At 40.3% G+C, this 22,778-nt stretch overlaps 2 protein-coding genes across 2 annotated transcripts; both read right to left on the bottom strand.

Moving 5' to 3' along the window:
- Nucleotides 1–3,551: 3,551 nt before the first annotated feature.
- On the bottom strand, nucleotides 3,552–4,586 carry LOC129552158 (olfactory receptor 2A14-like). The gene has a single exon (XM_055420321.2). It carries the CDS (start codon nucleotides 4,584–4,586, stop codon nucleotides 3,552–3,554), a length of 1,035 nt encoding a protein of 344 aa, XP_055276296.2.
- A 10,702-nt stretch (nucleotides 4,587–15,288) lies between these two features.
- LOC129552157 (olfactory receptor 2A12-like) lies at nucleotides 15,289–16,323 on the bottom strand. The gene has a single exon (XM_088832864.1). The coding sequence runs from the start codon at nucleotides 16,321–16,323 to the stop codon at nucleotides 15,289–15,291; it is 1,035 nt and encodes a 344-aa protein (XP_088688990.1).
- Between the last annotated feature and the right edge of the window lie 6,455 nt (nucleotides 16,324–22,778).

Here is a 22,778-nt window from a genome sequence, read left to right as displayed (position 1 = left end):
CACACCTCACTAAAAGTGAATTCAGCTTATTCAATGATGCCTAGATGGCCACCCTTCTCTTTTAAAGCCATTCTTGGGTATTGTGGGAAAATCCACCATGCTGTGCTTATCATTGTGTACTAATAACATGAGTGCAGTTACGAGTATGTTTTGCTACTCCAAAATCTTGGGTCCTCCATATAGGGCTTGCTAGCCTGCTGCTGCTGCTGCTAAGTCGCATCAATTGTGTCCGACTCTGTGCAACCCCATAGAAGGCAGCCCATCAGGCTTCATCTTCCTGGGATTCTCCAGGCAAGAACACTGGAATGGATTGCCATTTCCTTCTCCAATGCATGAAAGTGAAAAGCGAAAGTGAAGTCGCTCAGTCATGTCCAACTCTTCGCGACTCCATGGACTGTAGCCTACCAGGCCCCTCTGTCCATGGGATTTTCCAGGCAAGAGTACTGGAGTGGGTTGCCATTGCCTTCTCCATTGCTAGCCTACCTAGATGTAATTTAGTCTGAGCATGCCACAAAGGCTGCTAAAATTTTCTTCCTTTCATGGTGGGGCTATCTCCCAAGAAATTCACACCTGCCACGTGAAGTCTATAATTTATTCCTGTCAGAAACCCATTGTCTCTCCTCTTCTAACAGCTTTCCATCCACAAAAATGGAGGTGATGAGTATCTGTGCATAATACACAGTGGTCTGCTGGGACTGAAACTGATATACTTTGTCCACTGTAACCAAGGACCTTTCTAAGCATTTGATCATCAAGGTTTATAGTTAACACAGTGATTGATCAGCTGAAAATTGTATTACATGGTCTAATGGCCACATGGAGAATGGTTCCCAGAAACTTTCTTCCTAGTGAAATCTTTTCTAGGGGAAGCAACCTGAAGAATGAGAATCAAAAGTTACTGCTACACAACTAGAGTTCCATTCAGTCACCAACGATGGATCCAGTTTATCATCATAACACAAGACCAACATCTTATCTCAAATCATAAGATCAGCCAGTACAATGGCTCTCAGGGTTGCATGCTTCCATTTGACCTTGTTAAATTGTTAAATTCCAAAAGTAGGATTGGTGTTGGCAAACATATGACTTCCCAGTTTTGTGCATCTGGCATAATTGTGTTAAGAGACAACATCACCCTCCAGCTGTGAGCCTCTCTTTAAAAAAACATACAACCTAAAATGTGAAAGTTCTGTTTTTTGTGGGGACATTTCTGAGGACTATAGCCTCAGGGAGGCAGCCTCTCAGACAACTCCAAAAATGTTGTCATCAGCAAGCCATAAGCTCTACATCTGGTGGTGCTCCCTGAGGGGAACTCAGGATGGAGAAAAACAAGATACTGGCTCTAGATAGTTAACATGCATAACCAAGGAATGATTACAATGAGCCCATTCTCTTGTATCTTCTTATATAAAGAAAAGCACTAAAGTCATTAACTTAAAATGTTTTCTTTTGGATAAAATTTATTTTTTTAAATTTTGCCTTATAGATCAGAGATTCATCATTTCATGAGCATGAAGTTTATAACTGAAAACTATTCTTTCTTTTTTCAGATTAGTTCATATATTTCTTCTTTAATACATGCTTGAAGTAAGACAAATGCAAGTCAGAAATGTCCAATTCTTTTTGTGAGAAGGTAGCAAAAATATATTTCAAATCAAATTGCAGATCAATTTGTCAGTGGAATATTTTAATACCAGGGAATTGTTAAAAACTGAGAGAAAAACTGTGCTTAGTTGTATGCAGTTCAGAAATGGGGATGTTGATTTTCAAACGGAGGAAAACCAAGAAAGCAACAAGAAAACAATAAAGCATACAATTATATAGCACTTGTTATTATAGCGGAGAAGGCAATGGCAACCCACTGCAGTACTCTTGCCTGGAGAATCCCATGGACAGAGGAGCCTGGTGGGCTGCAGTCCATGGGGTCGCTAAGAGTCGGACATGACTGAGTGACTTCACTTTCACTTTTCACTTTCATGCATTGGAGAAGGAAATGGCAACCCATAGCACTAGTTATTTCAAGAAAGAAGAGAGGCCAGAAAGACTTAAAGTGAGATTACTGAAAGTAAGATAGCTTGGGTTCCAAATATTAGAGAATTCTTGCCTTGAGAATTCTGGGTATTCAGTCTATCTGATTTCCCTCTTTACATGGTAAAAATTTATATATTATAAGAACTCCAACTTGTTCACATAAACTGCTTATTTCAGGGCTTCCTGCAGAAATGCCAATAAAGGCAGTTGTTTAACCTTCCTCCTTATGCTGTCTTCTGCCTCCTGACCGACCAGTTGTGTCCCCCATGTGACCCTACATGGTGGGCCATGCCTCCTGTCCCTGGCCTAAGAGTATAATAAACCTTGCTTTTTTCTAAGCCTTTCCTTTGTCCCCTCTTGTGATCAGAGTAACATTTTCAAAAAGTACATGGTCTGTGATTTGCATTTCTTTTTTTTTTAAATCATGACTTTGACAAGCAGAATAATTAATTTTCAAAAAATCCAATATTTTCCAATTTTTCAAATTTTACGTCTTGTACTTTTTGGATCATCTCTAAGAACCTATGCCTATCCAGGGTCATGAATAGTTATCTATTTTATTTTCTAAGGTCTATATATTTTTTGATTATATGTTTAGGTCTATTGTTGTTGTTTTTCAGTGGCTAAGTCATGTCTGACTCTATGCAAACCCATGAACTGCAGCACACCAGGCTTCCCTATCACCAGCTCCCAGAGCTTGCTCAAACTCATGTCCATTGAGTCGGTGATGCCATCCAAACATCTCATCCTCTGTCGTCCCCTTCTCCTCCTGCCTTCAATCTTTCTCAGCATCAGGGTCTTTTCTAGTGAGTCAGCTCTTCACATCAGGTGGTCAGAGTATTGGAGCTTCAGCTTTAGCATCAGTCCTCCCAGTGAATATTCAAGGTTGATTTCTTTAGAATTGAGTGGTTTGATCTCCTTGCTGTCCAGGGGACTCTCAAGAGTCTTCTCTAGCACCACAATCCAGAAGCACCAATTAGGTCTATAAGTAAATAAGTAAGTGAAAGTCACTCAGTCATGTCTGACTCTTTGCAACCCCATGGACTTCTCCAGGCCAGAATACTGGAGTGGGTGGGCTTTCACTTCTCCAAGGGATCTTCCCAACCCAGGGATCAAACCCAGGTCTTCCACATTGGAGGCAGATTTACCAACTGAGCCACAAGGGAAGTCCAGTTAGGTCTATAATATGTTATAATATTGTAACATTATAGTTAAAGGCAAAAAATGCCCCCAGCCATATTTCAGGGGCTTAACAGGTGGCGCTAGTGGTAAAGAACCCAGCTGCCAATGCAGGAGACATAAGAAACTTGGGTTTGATCCCTAAATCGGGAAGATCCCCTGAAGGGAATCATCACAACCCATTCCAGTATTCTTGCCTGAGAATCTCATGGACAGAGGAGTCTGGCGGGCTACAGTCCATAGGGTTGCACAGAGTCAGACACAACTGAAGCGACTTAGCATGCATCGCCCACATTTCAGAGGGAACGAAGTTCCTCCTGCATGTTGCCCTTTGACATCCCTCACATTAGCCTGTCCTTCCACAGCACTCTCCTAAAGGCACCCTTGACCTCTTTGCTCCTCAAGCTATAGATGAGCGGGTTCAGCATGGGGTTGAAAAGACTGTAAAACAGGGAAAGGATCTTCTGCTGCTCCTCAGGGTGGCGGGACTTGGGGACCATGTACATAACGATGGCACTGCCAAAGAAGAGCCCGACCACGCAGAGGTGGGAGGAGCAGGTGGAGAAGGCCTTCCTGCGGCCCTCGGCTGACTGGATCCTCAGGATGGCGACCAGGATGCACACGTAGGAGGCCAGCACCAGGCCAAGGGGCCCCAGTAAGATAAACACACAAGCTGAAAAGATGACAACTTGGTTGAGCTTAGTGTCGGCACAGGCCAGCTTGAGGACAGACAGGATTTCACAGAAGAAGTGGTTGATTTCATGAGGCCCACAGAAGGGCAGCCTCAGGATGAGACCCACATGGACCAGGGCCAGGAGGAAGCTTAGCACCCAGGAAGCACTGGCCAAGACAGTGCACACTCTCCAGCTCATGGTGATAATGTAATGTAGGGGGTGGCAGATGGCCACGTACCTGTCATAGGACATCACCATCAAAATCAGGCACTCTGTGTGAGCAAAAGCTAGATATAGAAATGTCTGCATAATGCAGGGAACAAAGGAGATGGTTCTTTTCTGGCTCACAAGATTGGCCAGCATCTTGGGGACATTGTTGGAGGCATAGGACATGTCAATGATGGCCAAGTGTGAGAGGAAGAAGTACATGGGGCTGTGCAGTCTTGAGTCTAAGCAGATAAGCTCCAGGATGACTCCATTCCCCAGAAGGGTGAGGGTGTAGAAGAGAGAGAAAAGACCAAAGAGCAAAAACTCCAGTGCTGAATCAACCTGGAATCCCAGGAGGGTGACTTCTGTGATCCATGTCTGGTTGCCTCCCATGCTCCTGGGTAGAGACAGAGAAGCCCCTCTCTGGGACAGGAAGGTCAGAGCTGTAGGGAAATCAAGACACAAAATACCTTCTGAGTGTAACAAACTGAGCATTTGGAAATGTATTACTTTGGATGGATTTCCTACAATTTATTGTTAGATATATTGTTAAAACTAATTCTGTGTGCTCATATTTTTCAGAAAAAGTTATCCCTGTATCAAAGAAATAATAGCATATATATATGTAACATTTATTATAGATAATAAAATGTATTAGGATGCATTATTATATACTCTACCTAACAGAATGCACATTTGCATGCACACATACAAAGTTTGGGAGAATCAAGTTTTCTGGCTTCCCTTCAAGGCTATGAGTCTCTATGAGTCTTGATTATTAATGCAGTTAGAAGAAAGAGAACCCTGACAAACCATCTCTAAAAAGAGATAGTTTTATTTTCTAGGCTTGCTTATCTGCTTGGTCCAAGCTATGAAGTTATTAGGTCCTCTGTCTTTACATATCCCTTTACCTTCTCACTTGCTTTTCTATCTACTAGTTTCAGATTTGAAGTCCTTAGAAATATTTGATAATTTCTTAAAGCAAATTGTTCCTTGCACAGGAATAAGTCAAGGCAAAATCCTGAGCAAAAAGGATTATGTTGAGTTCTAGGAACAGGAAAAAAAAAATAGCCCAATGTTCCTGAACCATAGTGACAAAGAGGTTGTAAATATTCATTGTTTTCTTACTGATATTTAAAAAATTCGGAACTGACACAAAATTTGTAAGTTGGAATGGATTTAAATATTTGGTTATTTCTATAATAGAATATTATATAGCCATTTAAAAGATAATATAGAATTTTATAGGGCAATGAAAAATTTTCCATACAAAGTAAAAGCATGTGTACATGATTTGATTTTTATATTTCAAAATTTAACATATCTATACAAAAATGTATTTGGGGTCTATTTGTATATATGCAGGAAAACTTTAAACATGAAACTCTTTATATTGATTGTCTCTAGAGAGTAGGATTATATGGGAACTTACCTTTTGAATATATTATATGGTTACTGTTTGTTTTTTAATAGACATGTATTACCAAAAAAAAGACATTTAAAAAATCTACTGTGTAATATAAAAGCAAAGTTGCTCATTTTTCTTGCTTGTTCGAGAGTAGTACTCAGGAAGTTGTAACAGGAATGTCAAATCTGAGCAGATTCTTAGAGTTTCAAATGGGGGACATGAGTCACCATATTATGTTAACCGAAAAATAACATATGACAGGAAAGAGGAAATTGAAAATTTCAATTTCGTTTTTGTTTACTGAGATATTTTTTCTGAATTATCCTGATAAATATCATGATCTTCCATCGAGTCAAAGTAGAAAATGATTTCAAATCAAGCTGAAAATTACTGCAACATCCACCTAAATGTGAAGAGGAGCACAAGAAAAGAACTGTTCAGAAGTTGCACAGGAGAAGAATATTGACATAATTGATCATTGCCATGAAATTGCAAATTCCAGAGACATTTGCCCTCTGCCTGTGAGCTCTGGGTCTCATCCCACATGGATCTGGTGTTTCTTTTAGAAGGAGGTGGTCTGTTACACTAATTCCAAAGTCTAGGGTCAATACTTTACTGGATCTCCAAAGAAATGGTAGCAAATTAACGTCAGTAAGTATCTCACCAAGTCTCTCAAATGTTAACTTTTAGCTGATATATTTTTAGCTTTTATTAATTGATTTATTTTAAAATTCATGCAAACAGAGAACAGGAAAAAGATATATATCGAACTTCTAGTTAGGAGATACAAAACGGGAAACTCTATTTTCTTGATGATTCAAATTTAATGACAGAATGGAATTTGGCACTTTAGGGACATATCAAATATTGTATTAATAGGTTTATGACTCAGGCTGAATAGGAAGGCTCAGGGAGCTCTTAATACCTGAGAATTCCAGAATTATGGCTATTTTGTAAATTTTTAATACTTTTTTTGAGTAAGCAGTTTCTGTCATCAAGGAAAGCAAGGAACAAAAGCAATAACAGAAAACTATATAATGAACTTCAGAAAAAGTCTCATATGCTTACATTTACTAATGCAAAGAACTGATTCATTGGAAAAGACCCAGATGCTGTGAAAGATTGACGGCAGGGGGAGAAGAGAACAGGGTGACAGGGGATGAGATGGTGGGATGGCACCACGGACTCAATGGACATGAGTCTGAGCAAGCTCCAGGAGATGGCGAAGGACAGGGAAGCCTGCTGTGCTGCAGCGCATGGGATTGCAAAGAGTCCTACATGATTTAACAACAAGAGCTGATAACAACACAGAAAGCTGGAAAAACTAAATTTCTTTCCAAAAATAATGTTTAAAGGAGTTATGGGAGATCTCCAGAAAGGGAAGGTAGGTAAGAGCTTGAAGAGGAGGGAAGAGCAGGCTGAGTCAGGGCCTGAGATGGATCCTAGGGGAGCAACACAGGCAGAGCCCAGTGGGCTCAGCTGTGATGTGATGTCTGGGTTCCTGCTGCACCTAAAAGGGGCCTTGGGAAGCAGGCACAGGGATGCTTCAGTATCAAATATCAAAGTCACTAGCTTCCCTTCCCCAAATGATTAGAATTGTTTGAGTTCATAATTCAAATAGTCTGCAATTTTAGAGTTTTACATATAATATTTTGGTAAAATATTTTTGAATGAAACCAGTAGCCTAGAAAAAACTTTATTTTCAAATGTAAGCAATAATTAAGAAGGCAAAAGTTTCTTAGTGGAAATACTTCTTTCATCAGGTATGAACTCCAGACGAACCATGTGTGATGCTGAGTGTCAACTGCACTCTCACACTTTTGCAGAAATGTTGTGAGGAGACAGGTCTACGGTGGTGGCCATCTGCTTAAACCAGGGATGGTCGGCCCTTTGTGAGAACACGATAGAAAAGACAGAAAAGAGAAGGCAGCTTTCTCCTCTTTAAATATGCGATGATTTCTTGCATATTTAAAATGATACTTCAAGAAGTCAGATTTTTTTTTCTCCAAGAAAACAACTGTGGCAGATAAAGAGACACCCGAAATGAAGACGCCTTTAAGTGTCCACCCTGATGCACCTTAAGGAAAGTGTGCTATCCTGCACAGAATGAGGGAAAGCATTTCATGGACACATCACCTTGTTCTCCCATAGCAGGAAAATCAGCAGGGACTGAAAAGACCAGGGTCCCTAAGTAGGGATGAAGGTAGACCATCCCTCCCATCTCCACTCTGCAGGGGAACGAGGTGACCTTTAGTCACTGATTCTCAGCCTCATTGTTTTCATCTGGAAGCTGGTGAGAGCAGGGTCTAAAGGGCTGATGTGAAGAAAAAATATCGTTAGCTGGTACACAATAGGAGTTTACCAGATGTCAGCAGATACTAATAGTATTAAAGACAGCACAAAATTCAAGGAGAATTTAAGTTATTGGGATTGATAATTAGTAATATCAATCATGATATTGTAAAGTCCTCCACACTTGCTTTCCTTTTTGGTTATGTTTAAGTAAGAAAACAGAACACTGTACAAAAAAGATCTTCATGACAAAGATAATCACGATGGTGTGATCAGTCACCTAGAGCCAGACCTCCTGGAACGTGAAGTCAAGTGGACCTTAGGAAGCATCACTACGAACAAAGCTAGTGGAGGTGATGGAATTCCAGTTGAGCTATTTCAAATCCGGAAAGATGATGCTGTGAAAGTGCTGCATTCAATAGGCCAGCAAATTTGGAAAACTCAGCAGTGGCCACAGGACTGAAAAAGGTCCGTTTTCATTCCAATCCCAAAGAAAGGCAATGCCAAAGAATGCTCAAACTACCACACAATTGCACTCATTTCACACGCTAGTAAAGTCATGCTCAAAATTCTCCAAGCCAGGCTTCAGCAATATGTGAACCGTGAACTTCCAGATGTTCAAGCAGGTTTTAGAAAAGGCAGAGGCACCAGAGATCAAATTGCCATCATCCGCTGGATCATGGAGAAAGCAAGAGAGTTCCAGAAAACATCTATATCGGCTTTATTGACTATGCCAAAGCCTTTGACTGTGTGGATCACAATAAACTGTGGAAAATTCTGAAAGAGATGGGAATACCAGACCACCTGACCTGCCTCTTAAGAAACCTGTATGCAGGTCAGGAAACAACAGTTAGAACTGGACATGGAACAACAGACTGGTTCCAAATAGGAAATGGAGTATGTCAAGGCTATATATCGTCACCCTGCTTGTTTAACTTATATGCAGAGTACATCATGAGAAATGCTAGGCTAGAAGAGACACAAGCAGGAATCAAGATTTCCGGGAGAAATATCAATAACCTCAGATATGCAGATGACACCACCCTTATGGCAGAAAGTGAAGAGGAACTAAAAAGCCTCTTGATGAAAGTGAAAGAGGAGAGTGAAAAAGTTGGCTTAAAGCTCAACATTCAGAAAACTAAGATCATGGCATCTAGTCCCATCACTTCATGGCAAACAGATGGGGAAACAGTGGAAACAGTGTCAGATTTTATCTTTTTGGGCTGCAAAATTACTGCAGATGCTGATTGCAGCCATGGAATTAAAAGACGCTGACTCCTTGGAAGAAAAGTTATGATCAACCTAGACAGCATATTAAAAAACAGAGACATTACTTTGCCAACAAAGGTCCGTCTAGTCAAGGCTATGGTTTTTCCTGTGGTCATGTATGGATGTGAGAGTTGGACTGTGAAGAAAGCTGATCGCTGAAGAATTGATGCTTTTGAATTGTGATGTTGGAGAAGACTCTTGAGAGTCCCTTGTACTGCAAGGAGATCCAACCAGTCCATCCTAAAGGAGATCAGTCCTGGGTGTTCATTGGAAGGACTGATGCTAAAGCTGAAACTCCAATACTTTGGCCACCTCATGGAAGAGTTGACTAATTGGAAAAGACTCTGATGCTGGGAGGGATTGGGGGCAGGAGGAGAAGGGGACAACAGAGGATGAGATGGCTGGATGGCATCACCAACTCAATGGACATGAGTTTGAGTGAACTTCAGGAGTTGGTGATGGACAGGGAGGCCTGGCGTGCTGAGATTCATGGGGCTGCACAGAGTCGGACACGACTGACTGAACTGAACTGAAGTAAGAAAACACATTATTTTAATTTCATTTGTATTTATGTTTTATATGTTGGTTTTTAAGTTAAAAAGGATTTTAAAGAAATAGAAGAACCTTTAAAGTAGCCTCACTCTTGGAATGAAGGAGAAAATACAGGTTTTAAAACTCAAAATGCAGCTCAGCTATACCAAATATACCAACGTGAGAAAGAGAGTAAACCTTATGAAATGAAAGGAGGCCATATTTAGAATATTTTGCATTGACCCGGAGTAAAAGTTTTTATTGATTACTCTCTCAGAGTGAGTGCCCTCGGGCTGCCAAAGTCAAAGCTCTAGGCAGGACAGATTATGCAGCTTCTGACTTACTCAGAAAGTACTTACCATCTGAATTAGTTACTTCACCACTCAGCTTGATCCTCATGAGTAGCATAATGTAAATAACATACTTGGATTCTGGGCCTGACTATCTGGGACCTACTCAAAACTTTGGCAGGCAAATCTTGTACCCCTCTGTATCTCTCCATTCCTCAATTCCCCCATCTCATAGGAGAGTTGAAAATTTAAATGAGTTAACTCAAACAAGACACTTAATAAGAGTTTAAACATATTAGAGATGTGAAAGCCATTATTGGAGAGTAATTTTGGATCCAGTCATCATAATGAAACATTAGTATCCTACTAAAATAAAGAACAGAAAGTGTGTACAGCAATAGATCGTGGGTTTTTCCAGTAAGGAATGCCAACTCTTTCCTGAATACATGAGAAATGGGACCTGTTTGGCCAGAAAATATTCTCAAAAATCCACAAGAGAAGGCAGTCAACACGTGGGGAAGGAAAATCAAGCTACTGGCAAGCAAACCGCTTACCTCTGCCTTCAGGGTTGTTTTATTTGTAGAAAAGGCATTTGAGTCACATGTCTGTGGAGTTCATTGTAGCCCTTGAGCCAGATCATGTACTACATGGATGATTAGCTGATCCCTCTTCTCTGAAACACTCATGAGGAAAACCAAGACACGTCACAACAGGACGCTGAAGGGGTCACAGACACGGATCTTGGAGGTCAGAGGAGTCAAGGCCACACCATGGGAGAGGTAGGGGTCCTTAGAAATGCCCAGAGGGTCTTGTAAAGAAAGGTTTAGGATACAGGTAAGTCTTCACACCCTTATACCTGGACCAGTCCTTTCATTCCTCCTTCTTTCTCATTGCCACCTGAAAACCCTTTTCATGACTAATGAACTCTCTAGTCAAGAATTCTCTAGAACTCAGAAGTGGAATCTGTGTTCTTCTCTTCAGCATGGCCTTGGAGGACTAGAATAGATTCTCTTCCACAGGGACCTCATCAGGAGGTAAAGCCCAGACACTCAGCTCTCAGCAGAGAAGTTTATGATAGAGTTGCTTCTGCAAGTCAGGGCTTTTACCTTCATTTGAATCCAACCTTCTTCCTGCAGACATAAATCACGATCAGGGTACAGAACTGTGTATATCACCACTACTGATCCTCTCCCTGGAGATTTTAGTGTTTGTTGCTTTCCTATCCAGGGTTCCCTGGTGGCTCAGAGGGTAAAGCGTCGTTTTCCTATCTGCAGGTGAACCAAGGAATGCATTTCCCATGTTTATTCATGAAGTTCTTTCAGGATACCATGGGAATTGCTGTGTCCAATTGCTTCGGATTTGTGTGTGTTTGTGTTTGGGATTGGGTGAGTCACGATTTCTCTGAACTGTATAATACTCTGGCAAAGAAACTAGAAGATTCAATTTCATGTTATAAATTGATTTCTTTCAATACCACTCTAATGGCAAAAAGTGAAGGGGAATTAAAGAGGTTGTTGATGAAGGTGAAAAAGCTGGCTTAAAACTCAACATTCAAAAAACTAAGATCATGGCATCCCGTCCCATCACTTCATGGTAAATAGATGGGGAAACAGTGGAAACAGTGACAGTCTTTATTTTCTTGGGCTCCAAAGTAACTGTGGACAGTGGCTGTAGGCACAAAATTAAGAGACAATTGCTCCTTGAAAGTAAAGCTATGCCAAACCTAGACAGCATGTTAAAAAGCAGAGACATCACTTTGCTGGCAGAAGTCCATATAGTCAAAGCTCTGGTTTTACAGTAGTCATAGACAGATGTGAGAGTTGGACCATAAAGCAGGCTCAGCACCAGAGAATTGATGCTTTTGAATTGTGGTGCCAGAGAAGACTCTTGAGAGTCCCTTGGATAGCAAGGAGTTCAAACCTAAAGGAAATCATCCCTCAATATTCACTGGAAGGACTGATGCTGAAGCTTAAGCTCCAATATTTTGGACACCTGATTCATAGAGCTGACTTTGGAAAAGATCCTGATGCTGGGAAAGACTGAGGAAAAAGGAGAAAAGGGTGGCAGAAGATGAGATAGTTACATAGCATCACTGAGTTAATGAACATGAATTTGAACAAACTCTGGGAGACAGTGAAGGACAGGGTAGCCTAGTAAGCTTCAGTCCTTGGTGTGCCAAAGAGTTGGTTAGGATTTAGTGAACAGTAACAACCACAACTTGTACTGCAAGGAGATCCAACCAGTCCATTCTAAAGGAGATCAGTCCTGGGTGTTCATTGGAAGGACTGATGCTAAAGCTGAAACTCCAATACTTTGGCCACCTCATGCGACGAGTTGACTCACTGGAAAAGACTCTGATGCTGGGAAAGGTTGGGGGCGGGAGGAGAAGGGGACGACCGAGAATGAGATGGCTGGATGGCATCACCGACTCTATGGACATGAGTTTGAGTGAACTCCGGGAGTTGGTGATGGACAGGGAGACCTGGCGTGCTGTGATTCATGGGGTCGCGGAGAGTCGGGCACAACTGAGCGACTGAACTGAACTGGACTGAACAACTACAACACAGGTATATGTGTAACTGAATCACTTTGCGGCATACCCGAAGCTAACACAACATTGTTAATCAACTATACTCATGGGTAAACCTATGACTGATTCATGTTGATATTTGGTAGAAACCAACACAATATGGTAAAGCAATTATCCTTCCATTAAAAATAAATAAATTAAAAAAGCTACACTCCAATATAAAATTTTTTTTTTTTAATAAAAAATATAGGAGACAAAGGATGTGCTTACACTTTTCTGGTGATGCCTATTGGTCAGTTAGTCAGCAAAGATGTCCTGAGGGCCTTGTCTGTGCTTAGTTTTGCTTTAGATATGATGAATGCAGCAATGCAGAAGGCAAAGTTAATGCTTACCAGTGATCTTTCGTGTTAAAAATAGTAACTTTACAGGGAGGATAACCTCAGTTAATATATAATGCTATGGAACAAAGACACAATGGACTGAAAAATTAGATGTTGTTCAGTCGTGTCCAACTCTTTGCAACCCATGGAGTGGGGCCTGCCAGGCTCCTCTGTCCATGGAATTCTCCAGGCAAGAAGAATACTGGAGTAAGTATCTGTTCCCTTCTCCAAGGGATGTTCCTGACCCAGGGATGGAACCATGGTCTCCTGCATTGCAGGTGGATTCTTTACCAGCTGAGCTACCATGGTTGAAAATTACCTAGTCAAGACAAGTAAGACTCTGAAATACACTGGTTTTTGAGGAAGTGATGCTTGAGACCTGGTGAATCAGAAGTCTGGTTGAAGACAATTCCACGTCTTCTCATTCTTTTTATGTTCCTTGTTGATTAGCATGCATTCTTGATCTATTTAAATCAATCTATTCAAATGTATTAGTGTTTCTCTGGAGACCAACAGTTTTGTATATTAATTTAAAAATCTGGTATGCGGGGATGACCCAGAGGGAGGTTAAGGGGAGGAGGGAGGTGGGAGGGGGGTTCGGGAGGGGGAACTCATGTATACCCAGGGCGGATTCATGTCAATGTATGGCAAAACCAACCAATATAATATTGTAAAATAATTAGCCTCCAATAAAAATTAAAAAAATAAAAATAAAAAAATCTTTCCCTTCCGTATTTCCCAAGAGCTTTATAGCTTTGCCTTTGCCACTTCTCCGAAGAAGGAGAAGGCAATGGCAAGCCATTCCAGTACTATTGCCTAGAAAATCCCATGGGTGGAGGAGCCTAGTAGGCTGCAGTCCGTGGGGTCGCTAAGGGTCGGACACGACTGAGCGACTTCACTTTTCACTTTCACTCATTGGAGAAGGAAATGGCAACCCACTCCAGTGTTCTTGCCTGGAGAATCCCAGGGACGGGGGAGCCTGGTGGGCGTCCGTCTATGGGGTCACACAGAGTCGGACACGACTGAAGTGACTTAGCAGCTTTGCCACTTAGGTCTTAAAAACACTAGGACTGAGTTTTTTCATGCATGATTGAGTATCTGCGTGGTTACTCAGTCGTGCCAGAGCTGTCTTCTGCAACACCCCTCCCTTTCCCCAGTGATCTACCATGCCACACCTTTCATACAGCCAGTTTCTACTCATAGACATCAGCATCTGTGCTCTGTTCAGTTTGCTTATTGGTCAACCCGAGGATGAAGACGGCACTATTTTACTTATTGGCACTCGGTAGCAGATATTGTTATGTGGACAATCAATTCCTCTCACCTTATACTTAATCTTTTTAAAATGTGTTTGGACTAGCCACGGCAGCATGTATGTTAGAATCAGCTTGTCGAATTCTAAAGTGTTCTGCTCATACTCACACGTTCCACTGGGATATTGTAAGATACTAACATTAAATATGTTAATCAGCTTGAGGAGACTGAATCGCTTAAATATTAGTTTCTCAATCTGAAAACTTGGCATATCTCACATTTCATATCTGTTTAGTTAGCACAGTGCCTCAATAAATTTTTCTAATTGTCTCTTCATAGATTTAACACTCAGATGGTAAAGAATCCGCCTACAATGCGGGAGACTTGGGTTTAATCCCTGGGTTGGGAAGATCCCCTGGAGGAGGGCATGGCAACCCACTCCAGGATTCTTGCCTGGGAAATCCCATGGACAGTGGAGCCTGGAGGGCTACAGTCCATGAGGTCACAAAAGAATTAGACATAACTTAGCCACACAACCAAAACAACATAATTTATTTATTCCTTCTCATGTGGGTATCTCACGTGACAGATACCCACATATATATCTTCTTTTTGTTTAACTGTACATATTAATATCTCTAATAAAAATCTGAAAAATAAGAAAAACAAGTGGTGATGGTGTATATCTTATTTTATTTATTTCTTATTTTATGGAGAAAGATACTAGCATTTTACCATTAAGTATAATGTGTGATATGTGAATGTTTATGGTACTGGGGTTTTTTGATCAATCTTTTTCTAGGAATGTTTATTGTTACGCTAGGTTGTAAAGAGCTTTATCATGAACTGATGTTAAATTTTGTCAAAAACTTGCTTTGATCTACTGAAAATGGATACTTTAGTTTGTTAATGGGCCAATTTTTTTCTTTCTTTGAAAGTTACACAATTTTTGCATTTTAGAGATAAAAACTTTATCATAATTTAGTATCTTTTTATTACTTGATTTATCAATAATTTAAGATATTTGCACCTGTGTTAAAGAATAGGATTAGATTATAATTTTCTTATTTATGATGTTTATTTCAGGTTTGCTATCAATGACTAAATATGAGTATTTATTTTCTCAGTTTTTAAAAATTTTAAAGATAAAGGGTGCTAATTTGTTCAATTAATGGTTTCAAAAGAGCATTCAAAGGTCTAGAGTCATGAAGACAGGCTCACACAGGACACTCCAAACCATCCCTCACACTGATCTCTTCTTCCCTAGAATTTTTCCCAGGGCACCCTTCACCTCTGTGTTTCTCAAACTATAGATTAAGGGATTCAGCATAGGGTTGAAAAGGCTGTAAAACAACGACAGAATCTTCCTTTGTTCCTGAGAATGGCTGGATCTGGGGGTCATATACAAGAGGATGGCACTGCCATAGAAGAGCCCGACCACGCAGAGGTGGGAGGAGCAGGTGGAGAAGGCCTTCCTGCGGCCCTCAGCTGACCGGATCCTCAGGATGGCGACCAGGATGAGCGCGTAGGAGGCCAACACCAGGCAGAGGGGCCCGACTAAAATGCAAACACAGGATGCAACGATGATCATTTGGTTCAGCCAAGTATCGGCACAGGCCAACTTGAGGACAGATAGGATTTCACAGAAGAAGTGGTTGATTTCATGAGGCCCACAGAAGGGCAGCCTCAGGATGAGAACTAAGTGGACAAGATCCCAGAGAAAGCTAAATGCCCAGGAAGCGCTGGCCAGGACACTGCACATCCTCCAGCTCATGATGAGAGTGTAATGTAGGGGGTGGCAGATGGCCACATACCTGTCATAGGACATCACCACCAAAATCAGGCACTCTGTAGCAGCAAAAGCCAGATATAAAAATGTCTGCATAATGCAGGGAACAAAGGAGATGGTTCTTTTCTGGCTCACAAGATTGGCCAGCATCTTGGGGACATTGTTGGAGGCATAGGACATGTCAATGATGGCCAAGTGTGAAAGGAAGAAGTACATGGGGCTGTGCAGTCTTGAGTCTAAGCAGATAAGCCCCAGGATGACTCCATTCCCCAGAAGAGTGAGGGTGTAGAAGAGAGAGAAAAGACCAAAGAGCAAAACCTCCAGTGCTGAATCGACCTGGAATCCCAGGAGGGTGACTTCTGTGATCCATGTCTGGTTGCCTCTCATGCTCCTGGGTAGAGACAGAGAAACCCAAGGTTTCAATAGGAAGGTCAGAACTGTAGGGAAATCAAGACACAAAATACCTTCTGAGTGTAACAAAGTGAGCATTTGGAAATACACTACTTTAAGTGGGTTTTCTATAACTTATTTTTAGATATACTGTATACACAAACTTGGTATGATCATACAAATCAGAAACAAATTCCCCTTGTATCAATGGGTAATAAGATATGTAAAATATATTATAGATAATAAAATATATGATAACATGATAAATGCATTATTATATACTCTGTGTAATAGCATACATACAAATACAGACGTGCACTGGTTTGTAAAATTCAAGTATCCTGGCTTCCCTTCAAAGGTGTGAGTGTTGATTATTAATGTGCTTAGAAGACAGACAACCCTGACAGGCCATATGTAGTAAGAGGTAGTTTCATTCCCTAATCTTGCTTATCTTCTTGGTTCAAGAAATAAAGTGCTTATGATACTTTGTTATTTACATGTTGCTTATTTTCCCACTTACCTTCTCATGTGCTTTTCTATAGACTTATTTCAGATTTGAATTCCCTTATTAAATAACCTCTTAATTTTGTAGTATTTCAAACTTTGCATAAGACTCCTCTCAACAGTGGATTAATATTCCATAGAAGCATCTTCTGCCATTTCTTTCCCATCTCCAGAGTCTGCAATTTTATTTTTATTGTCTTATTTACTTTTTTTGTCAGCACCTGATCCTGAAATTTAAGCGTAAGTGAAAAATTATTAGAGTAGATGAACACAGGCACACATATTGTCTTAAATTCAGTTAAGCATGGCGACATTTCTGCAGTCTTTTAAAGTATGAAATTCAAAAGGTGAAAATGAATTTACATTCTCTGTGGGTGTATTTAAAGATGACCTCTGCTTTTTAATTATATTTTATTCACCTCTTTTCTCTTTTTCTTTTATAACATAATACAGAGGCAAATTTGAGAATCTGTCTTGAAAAGAATCTTTAGTTGTTGCAGTATCTTCCCAGTTATGGCAACTATCATTGCCATCATAATCTCCTGAATCCCTTCCTCATCACCTGTTACCATGCTGACCACCTACTGCTGTTCTGTTGGATTCTGAGTCAGTCACAGGGAGTAGGGTCAGTTGGAGCATCCATTGGTTAGTTCTCTCTAGGGAGCTTGTCCTGGGAGGTGCCTAGGTCTATCCATAGGAGAGAGGTCATGAAAGGGATGGATGACAACATTACACTGAAAAACTTGTAACCAGGTGCTGTCTCTTTACATTTCCTCACATTTTTTCCAGAGACAGCCTGACATGGAGCAAAGAGATATCCTGGTTAGTTAGCACCCTTAAAACACCAAAAGTACAAAAAAACATAAAACAGGTGTTGATGGAAAAGCATTATGAAGGAAAAAGAACAGGGAAGAATAATAGAAAGTGACTTGGTTTGGAGAGGCTCCTTTAGCTGGGATTGCCAGGAGAAGTCTTCTTAAAGAGGAGACACATGGGTGGAATATAAGTGATAAAGGAAATGCCACCTGACAACAGCCAAAGTGGACTGCTTCCTGCACAGGGAATAGTAAAGGCAAAGTCTTGGGCAGGAAGGGCTTGGTGAGTAAAGGGAACAGAAAAAAGTCTAATGTACACAAAACATAGTGACCAAGAAGTTGGAATTATTCACTGTTATACAGTTTATAGTTTTCAAAATTTAGAATAGTTTTGAAAATTTAGAACTAACATAAAATTTGAAAGCTGGAGATTAAATGAAATTTTGGCTAATTTTATAATATATAATATATACAACCATTTTATAATATATAATACCATTATATATTTTTAATATATTATTTATTATATATATATTATATTATATAATACCATTGTTGTTTAGTCACTAAGTCATGTCTGACTCTTTGCTACCCCATGGGCTGCAGCATGCCAGGCTTTTCTGTCCCTTACTATCTCCCGGAGTGTGCCCAAGTTCAAGTCCATTGAATTGGTGATACTATCCAACAATCTCATCTTCCTGTGCAGTCATTAAAACGGATAATACAGATCTTTATAGGGTGGAATGAAAAGTTTTTCACATAAAGTCAAAGGATGTATATGTAATATGATTCTATTTATATTTTAAAATACTAACATATCTATACACAATATGTCTTTAGGGCCTGTTTAGACATATGGGAAGATTCTTTAAGTTATACATGAAATCTCAATTGATAACTCTAGAGAGCAGCATTATGGAGGGTCTTACATTTTGTATGTATTGTTTTCTTACTGCAGTTTTGTTTGTTTTTTAATAAACCTGTGCATTATCACAGGATAAAATAAAATGCTCATTTTTAAAAATCTAGTATTTAATATAAGTTGACTGGTTCTATGAAGATCTACAAGATCTTCTAGAACTAACACCAAAAGTATGTCCTTTTCATCATAGGGGGTTGGATTCAAAAGTCGGAAGTCAGGGGAAACCTGGAGTACAAGGCAAGGTTGGCCTTAGAGTACAAAATGAAGCAGGGCAAAGACTAACAGTTTTGTCAAGAGAACACACTGATCGTAGCAAACACCCTTTTCCAACAACTCGAGAGAGGACTCTACACGTGGACATCACAAAAAGGCCAATACTGAAATCAGATTGATTATATTATTTGCAGCCTAAGATGGAGAAGATCTATACAGTCAGCAAAAATAAAAACTGGAGCTGATTGAGGCTCAGACCATGAGCTCCTTATTGTAAAATTCAGGCTTAAATTGAAGAAAGTAGGGAAAACCACTAGGCTGTTCAGGTATGACTTAAATAAAATCCCTTATGAACAGAGGAGGTGATGAATAATAGATTCAATGGATTAGATCTGGTAGACAGAGTGCCTGAAGAACTATGGACAGAGGTTTGTAACACTGTACAGGAGGCAGTAACCAAACCATACCAAAGAAAAAGAAATGCAAGAAGGCAACATGGTTGTCTGATGAGGCTTTACAAATAGCCGAGAAAAGAAGAGAAGTGAAAAGCAACGTAGAAAGGGAAAGATCTACTCAAGTGAATGCACAGTTCCAGAGCATAGCAGAGAGAGGTGTGAAGACCTTCTTATACGGACAATGCAAAAAAGTAGAGGAAAACAATAGAATGGGAATGGCTAGAGATCTCTTCAAGAAAATTGGAGATATCAAGGGAACATTTCATGCAAGGATAGGCAAGATAAAGGACAGAAACAGTAAAGACTTACAGAAGCAGAAGATATTAAGAAGAGGTGGCAAGAATACACAGAAGAACTGTACAAAAAAGTCTTAATGACTTGGAAAACCATGATGGTGTAGTCATTAACCTAAAGCCAGACATCCTGGAATGTGAAGTCAAGTGGGCCTTAAGAAGCATCACTATGAACAAAGTAATGGAATTCCAGTTGAACTATTTCAAATCCTAAAAGATGATACTGTTAAAAATGCTGCACTCAATAGGTCAGCAAATTTGGAAAATTCAGCAGTGGCCACAGGACTGGAAGAGGTCAGTTTTCATTTCAATCCCAAAGAAGGGCAATGCTAGAGAATGTTCCCATTACCACACAATTGCGTTCATTTCACATGCTAGCAAGGTTATGCTCAAAATCCTTCAAGCTAGGCTTCAGCAATATATGAACCGAGAAATTCCAGATATACAAGCTGGATTTAGAAAAGGTAGAGGAATCAGAGATCAAATTGCCAACATTTGCTGGGGATCATAGAAAAAGCAAGGGAATTTCACAAAAACATCTACTTCTGCTTCATTGACTACACTAAAACCTCTGACTATATGGATCACAACAAACTGTGGAAAGTTCTTAAAGAGATGGAAATGCCAGACCATCTTACCTGTCTCCTGATTAACCTGTATGCGGGTCAAGAAGCAACAGTTAGAACCTTACATGGATCGACTGACTGGTTCAAAATTGGGAAAAGAGTACGTCAAGGGTATATATTGTTGCCTTGCTTATTTACTATCTATGAGGAATACATCAGGTGAAATGCCAGGCTGGATGATTCACAAGCTGGAATCAAGATTGCTGGGAGAAATATCAACAAGCTCAGATATGCAGATGATATCACTCTAAAGGCAGAAAGGGAAGAGAAAGTAAAAAGCATCTTTATGAGGGTAAAAGAACAGAGTGAAAAAGATGGTTTAAAGCTCAACACTCAAAAAACTAAGATCAAGGCATCTGGTCTCATCACTTTACGGCAAGTAGAAGGGGAAAAAGTAGAAGCAGTGACAGATTTTCTCTTTTTGGGCTCCAAAATCTCTGCAGATAGTGACTGCAGCCATGAAGTTAAAAGACAATTGATTGCTCCTTGGAAGGAAAGCTATGACAAATCTAGACAGTATTGAAAAGCAAAGATATCACTTTGCCAATATAGATCGGTATAGTCAAAGCTATGGTTTTTACACTAGTCATGTATGAATGTGAGAGTTGGATCAAAAAGAAGGCTGAGTACTGAAGAATGGATACTTTTGAACTGTGGTGCTGGAAAAGACTCTTGAGAGACCCCTGGACAGCAAGGGGATCAAACCCGTCCATCCTAAAGGAAATCAACCCTGAATATTCTTTGGAAGAACTGATGCTGAAGCTGAAGCTTTAACACTTTGGCCACCTGATATGAAGAACTTACTTATTGGAAAAGATCCTGATGCTGAGAAAGATCGAAGGAAAAAGGAGAAGAAGGCAGCAGAGGATGAGATAGTTAGATAGCATCACTGATGCAATGGACATGAATTTGAGCACACTCTGGAAGATAGTGAGCACAGAGGAGCCTGGAGTACTGTAGTCCATGGAGTCACAAAGAGTCCGACATGACTTAGTGACAGAACAACAACAATATAAGGCTAAAGTTGTACATTATTCCTGCTGAAAACAGCTAATATCAAGTACAACCAAAATCTCAAGTTTGAGTAGATTCTCTTAGAGCTTCAAATGGGAGGAATAGTCATGACATTATGATACAGTTAACTTTTGGCAGGAAAGCGGAAATTGAAAACCTCAATCTCGTTTTTGAGATTTTTTTTTTCTGAATTGTCCAAATAGGGAAAAAGATCAAGATCTTCCACTGAATAAAAGGAGAAATAAAGTATAAATCAGGTTGAAAATTATTGCAACGTTGAGCAAATTGTGAGGAGGCGCACAGGCAAAGCTAAGTTTTGTTGTTGCACAGATCAAAGAAAGTGACCTTTGTCATACAAAATAGTACATTTCAATGCTCTTTATCTGTAAGGTAGCTTCTGGGGATTTCAGATTTAAAAACCAAAACATTGAAAACAATAATAAAACCAATACATGTAAATTCAGAATGAGAAGTTACAGGGACTTTAGCAGTCCTCTAGTCCAGGAATTTTTATATCAATTACTTAGAAAAAGTCACTTTTTCAAACTGCTTCCTAGAGGGGCCATGTATCTAAGATGGACTCATGAAAGCCTCCACTTTCCCTGCATACCACTCAAATGACAAGAGTCCAGTGTTTGCCTCTGTGAATGCCTCTTATTTATATTCCTGGGATTGACCAATATGCTCAATAGAAGACACATTTGATCAGAGTGCTATAAAATTGCAAATTTCAGAGATATTTACCCTCCTGCATGTGAACTTCTGTGTCTACACCTACACGGATTTGGTGCTTCTCTTACACTAATTTCCAAAGTTAAGTTTCACTTCACTGCTACTGCTGCTAAGTCGCTTCAGTCGTGGCTGACTCTGTGCGACCCTATAGATGGCAGCCCACCAGGCTCCTGCATTCCTGGGACTCTCCAGGAGAGAACACTGGAGAGGGTTGCCATTTCCTTCTCCAATGCATGAAAGTGAAAGTGAAAGAGTCGCGTCCGACTCTTAGTGCCCCATGGACTACACTGCTGCTGCTGCTGCTGCTGTCACTTCAGTCATGTCCGACTCTGTGTGACCCCATAGATGGAAGCCCACCAGGCTCCCCCGTCCCTGGGGTTCTCCAGGCAAGAACACTGGAGTGGGTTGCCATTTCCTTCTCCAATGTGTGAAAGTGAAAAGTGAAAGTGAAGTCGCTCAGTCGTGTCCGACCCTTAGCGACCCCACGGACTGCAGCCTACCAGGCTCCTCTATCCATGGGATTTTCCAGGCAAGAGTACTGGAGTGGCTTGCCATTGCCTTCTCCGATGGACTGCACTAGAGTTTCCCAAATAGCAGCAAATTATGGTCAATAAAATATCTTACCAAGTCATTGAACTGTTATCTTATTTGAGCTGATAGAAATCGCTTGGCTTCTTAACTGATTTATTTTAAAATTTACACATACAGAGCATAATTAAAGTATATATATGCTAGTTGAATTAGTCCCATTAGCAAATATGAAATGGGAAACTGTCAATTTCCAGGACAATACAAATTTAAAAAATCTTTGGACTGCTCTGAGGAGCATTGCAGGATATGGTATCTTAGCTCCCTGACTAGGGATTGAACCTGGGCCCCCTGCAGTCGAAATGCAGAGTCTTAACCACTGGACTGCCAGGGAAGCCCCTGCACAATACAAATTTAATGACAGGATGGAATATGGCACTTTGGGGAGACAC

This window comes from Moschus berezovskii, chromosome 3, assembly GCF_049115385.1.
Source record: "Moschus berezovskii isolate FMDL1 chromosome 3, NW_MosBer_1.0, whole genome shotgun sequence".
NCBI lineage: Eukaryota > Metazoa > Chordata > Mammalia > Artiodactyla > Moschidae > Moschus > Moschus berezovskii.
Note: the sequence above shows the minus strand (reverse complement) of the source record. Positions and strands in the feature narration are given on the sequence as shown.